This window comes from Psammomys obesus, unplaced genomic scaffold (assembly GCF_907164565.1).
Source record: "Psammomys obesus unplaced genomic scaffold, mPsaObe1.curated_primary_1811, whole genome shotgun sequence".
Taxonomy (NCBI): Eukaryota; Metazoa; Chordata; class Mammalia; order Rodentia; family Muridae; genus Psammomys; species Psammomys obesus.
Window position 1 is genome coordinate 1,772,747 of NW_026596069.1, and position 4,870 is coordinate 1,777,616.

Genomic DNA, 4,870 nt, shown 5'->3' on the forward strand with positions numbered 1-4,870 from the left:
AAAGCAGGAACTGTGATCCCCTTTACACCGAAGGCCTGTTTCCAACAGCAACCCGCGCTCGAGGCCCTCGGGCGGCCGCCCCTCCGCGGCGGGGGAAGCACGCCCGAGCGCGGCCGCGGCCCACGGTCGACACACCGTGGCTGTGCGCCGGGCAGTTTTCCCGGCCCTGTCCTGGCTGGCTCCCCTTAACTGCCTCCGGGTAAAGGGACGGACCGGGGAGCTGCTTCGGAAGACGTGCCCAGAAGATAGGCCTCCCCAAGGAGCGGGATTTCCCCTTGCCGAGATCAGAGGAAGTCTCTTCCCAGCTTCTCCCCTCAACAGCGGGTTAATGTTGGAAACAGGCCTTCGGTGTAAAGGGGATCACAGTTCCTGCTTTGCAGGTTTGTGGTGATGAAATGAGACAGAATAAACGTGTTGGGGGGGGAGTGCTGCGGTGTCTAATATGAAGTAGCCCCTGGCTTGAGAACGTGGGCATTCTTCTGGAAGGCCAGTCTTGGTGAAGACAGGCTACCCTGCTCTGGCATCCTTCACAACACCCCTTTAATATTGAGACTGAAACTCAAGGTCTTGTGCAAAAGCTAGGCAAAGGCTCTCCCTCCCACTGACCTATAACCCCAGCCCTTGCGGTTGGTTGGTTGGTTTTTTGAGACCGGGTTTCTCTGTGTAGCTCTGGCTATAGACCAGGCTGGCCTGGAATTCAGAGATCCACCTGCCTCTGCCTCCCAAGTGTTGAGATTAAAGGCGTGTGCCACCACCACCCAGCTGGGTTTTGTGCTTTGTTTTTTTGTTTTGTTTTGTTTTGATTTTCTAACGGAGTTGCACAGGCTGGCCTGGAACTCCTTTAGTGCAGGCAGACCTTGAATTTACTATCCTCCCGCCTCAGTCTCCAGAGTAGCTGGGCTCGCCGGTCAGTGACACCAGGCCCAGTTAGGATTGTATTGCCTTTTACCTGAGGTATGTGTGGCCCCAAAAGACACTCCTTTGTCACCTTGGCCACTGCTTCAGTGACCTGCTGTCCCTGCCCACCGCCCTCCTGTAGTTCCTCCAGAGGATAAGGGTGGCAGAGGCAAAAAAGAACCCCGGTGAAGTGGAGTTCCCATCCCAGCCAGAACCTGGTATGTAGGGCACCTCCCCTCCCACCCCTGCTGTGGGTACCACACCCACGCATTTCACCAAGAGATGGTATCACTCTCAGAAGAGCATTTCCCAATCCACCCTCGCTGGTCCAGCCTGTCCTGGAGTCCCACTGAAATCTAACCTGAATTTCCCTGCCCTGTTCTGCAGAGCAGCCGTCAGGAGCCACAGATAGATTCCAGGCAAGTCTGTGAACACACAATGGTTGCCTGTCACCCAGGGCCTTGTTTCCTTTCATCCCTGTTGGGCAAGGAGGCTGCGGTTGGCATGGTAACCTTCCCTGTAAAAGTTGCAGCTTTCAAGGATGTTTTTCAATTCCACCAGGGACACGGCTCCTTCTGAGGGCCACAGAGTGACATGTGGCTGTGTCATCCAGGCCTCCCCGGGAACAGAAATGTGCTGGTACAGAGAGGAAGGACTGGTTCCCAGAGAGCCGAAGGCTCAAGGGAGATGCAGCTTGGATCTCCTCCCCGGCATGTCAGTCCTCAGCCACCCAGAGAAACCTGTTCTGAAGCCTTTGGGGGATGTCACTGGAGAATGATAAACATCTCTCTACACAATCAGGCGCCCAACAAATTGAGTGGCTTTTACGGCTTCCGATACCGTAGAATAAAACTGATAGATCACAGAGCCTCCAGAATTGAGTGGGTTTTCTATTCGAACATCTGTGGAATGCATGAATATTGACTATCTCCCACTACTCCCCTGCTCGGTTCTATGAGAAATCGGGAATGAGGATGTGGGCAAAGGTCTTCTATAGCATAGCCAGGATCACATGGTTCCCGCCCCAGCATTAGGACTGTGTCCTTCAGAGCTCCTGCCCCACGTCATTCTTGAGGTCTCGAGCTCTGCTGTATTTGCTTCTTTCCTCTTCCATGATTTCCTCTTTGTATTTGCCTCTGTGCTCCAAGCAAGCAAACCTTCCCCCAAAGCATTGTCTTTCTAGGGATTGCTCAGGAAAAGAAAGGCAGCCCCAGCCTCTGTCTACAGCCTGAATGTTCCTGTGTGTGGCCCTTTCTTGGCTCCAAAGCAGCCCAGCAGCTTCAAGCCAGCTGCCTCTCCGTCATGGAGTTTTCCCAGCAGAGGGCAAGCCGAGGGAAAGTGGTTCCCAGCTGCCAGCTCCATCTAGGCAAAATCACATTAGAGCCAGCCCGGCATCCCTCAGAGCCTCCAGAGAGCAGTCAGCTCCCCCGCAAAAGGGAGGGGAAGAGAGGCTCAGAGAAAAGGAGGAAACTTCCACTTCTCTCACTGGCTAGGAAGAATGTGGCATCAAGCTGCCACCAGGGTAGGTGGGAAGATTGATGCAAGTCCTCATAGGATTTCAGAAGTCTCTAAAATGAACTCTGGGCGGAGCTAGCCAGCAGGCTAGCACTGAAGAGTGGATGGGCAGGACTCAGGAAGGAGAGGACCCCAGATCGCATCTCCTGCCCTCTCCTGCCCTTTCCTGATGTCATTCAACCATCAGAATGTCTTCCTCCGAAAGTGACAGGCCCGCTACCAAGTCTGACAACCTGAGTTTGGTCCCCAGGACCCTTATGACAGAACTAGTTCCCATTTATTAACGGGCACATCTACCCACGCTAACTAAATAAATGTAACTTGTAGACCTTCTTCCAATGAGCCTCAGGGGTGGGGATGGCGTGCGGTGTAAGAGAACTTGCTTTCTTGAACAGGTCTCAGGGAACAGGCCTGCCGTCGACTCATCCAGAGGAGGCGCACCTGCCGGTGCCTGCTTTACCTTGCTGCCTCCTGACTCAATAAGTCAGCTTCTTCCTTTCTTTGAGGCGCCTGCGCAGAAAGGCTGAGAACCCAAAAATCTGTTCATAGTGTTTATCACACCGGTAATACCTAGCCAGCACCTGCTTGGCTTCATTCAGACGAACCATCAGAGTCCTTACTGGACACGTGGGCCTGAAGGGGTCAGGTGAGGCCTTGGGTCTTAAAGAGCTGCCTCCACCTGGCTCTCCATCCAGTCCAGGCAGGAAGGAGCCTGGAGAGGGTTCCTACCTTCCCCACCCTTGAGAGTTCCCTGAGAGATAACAAGACGTCCAAATTGGACGTGGTGTTTTGGGTTGGGGAGCCAGGATAGAAGGCCTGGTGAGTTTAGTCCGAGAGACTGGACAGCCACACCTGCTGGCTAACACTTCTTCCTCCCAGCCACCGTGTCTCCTGTGGACCGGCTCCCAGAGCCCTTTGCGGGGTGCTTCTGCACCAGCTCCCAACCCAGCGGCAGCCTGTGGGGGTGGGAGACACTTGAGAGTCTGAGTCAGAGGGAAGGTTCCACTCTGCCTGAAACAGAAAGTCAAGGATGCCGCGTGTGGAGGGGAAAGGGAGCTGGAAAGTGAGGAGAACACAGGGCTTCCTTCCTTCCCGCCGTCTCTTTTGTTTAGTTTTTAAACACGTTTATTCCACTGTGGGTAATGCGTGCTCATTGCAGACAATGCAGGCGTTGGAAAGAAGTTTAATTAACTGTCTCTCCGTAAAACCCTGTCTCTCTCCGCAGAAGATGTCCAGCTCAGAGCCGTGGCCTCGCCGGCTTGGAGTTTGGCTTTTGGAGCCCCAGCCCTACCTTCTCTACGGCTCTTGTGGTGAAGTTTGGAGGAATGATATTGGAGGCCGAGCGAGTGGGAGACGAAGGGCCTCCGCAGAGAGCTGTGTCCGCCCATGGAAAAGAAAATGTGAAGGGGCGAAGAGGGGAAAGTAGGAATCTCTGTCTTCCTAGATTTTATTTTTAACTATGTACGTACGTGTGTCTGTGCAGGAATGGGTATTAAGGGTCAGGTGCCCACAGAGGCCGGGCAGGGGTGTCGGATCCCTCTGTGGCGGGAGCTATGGGTGGTGTGGGCCACCTAACCAGGGTGCAGTGAGCCAGTTTCCTGCCCTCTTCGAGGTCGGGTGTTGAACCACCCCGGGAGGGATTCTTGTGCTGCGGGTGTCAAGCAGCTGCACTTTCGGTCTCCTGGGAAAAGGTGAGATTTTTCCCGACTCCAGGACCGTACTTTTTTAAAATGTTATTTAAGAAAACAGGTTTAGCTGGACATGGTGGAGCATGCCTCTAATCTCAGCATTTGGAAATCAGAGGCAGGCAGATCTCTGTGAGTTTGAGGCCCGCCTGGTCTACAGAGCAAGTTCCAGGTTCCAGGACAGCCAGGGCTACACAGAGAAACCCTGTCTCAGAATACAAAACAAAAGAAAACAACAGCAACAACAAAAACAGGGAGCCCACTGCAAAAGATGGTTATCAGCGGGCATGGTGGTGCATACCTTTAATCCCAGCATTCCCGAGGAGAAACAAGTGGATGGATCACTGTGGGTTTGAGGCCAGCCTGGTCTACAAAGTGAGTCCAGGACAGCCTACACAGAGAAACCCTGTCTCAAAAAACAAAAAACAACAACAAAAAAAGCCAAATATTTCTCTTCCTGAGGATGGTTTTACATGGTTATAATCCTGACACTTGGGATGCTAAGGCAGGAGGATCAGGAATTCAAGGCCAACCTCAGCAATACAACCAATCCAAAGCCAGCCTGGACTATATGAGACCCTGTCTTTAAAAAAATATAAAAATGGGGTGTGGAGGGGCTGGAGAGATGACTCAGCAGTTAAAGCATTAGCTGCTCTTCCAGAGGACTGGGGTTCAATCCCCAGCACCCACAAGGCAGCTCACAATTGTCTGTAATTCCACTTGCAGGGAAACTGACGCATCACACAGATATGCAATACACATGAAATAAAAAT

At 52.9% G+C, this 4,870-nt stretch overlaps 1 protein-coding gene across 1 annotated transcript in view; it reads left to right on the forward strand.

Annotated features, from left to right (window-relative positions):
• LOC129690130 (uncharacterized) overlaps positions 1-3,831 on the forward strand; it is a 5,324-nt gene extending 1,493 nt beyond the window's left edge. The window contains exons 3-4 of the mRNA XM_055625695.1: positions 49-380; positions 3,638-3,831. Of these exons, the coding sequence (XP_055481670.1) occupies positions 49-380; positions 3,638-3,726 (421 nt within the window). The 3' untranslated portion in view covers positions 3,727-3,831. The remainder of the gene's footprint in view (positions 1-48; positions 381-3,637) is intronic.
• The last annotated feature ends 1,039 nt before the right edge of the window (positions 3,832-4,870 follow it).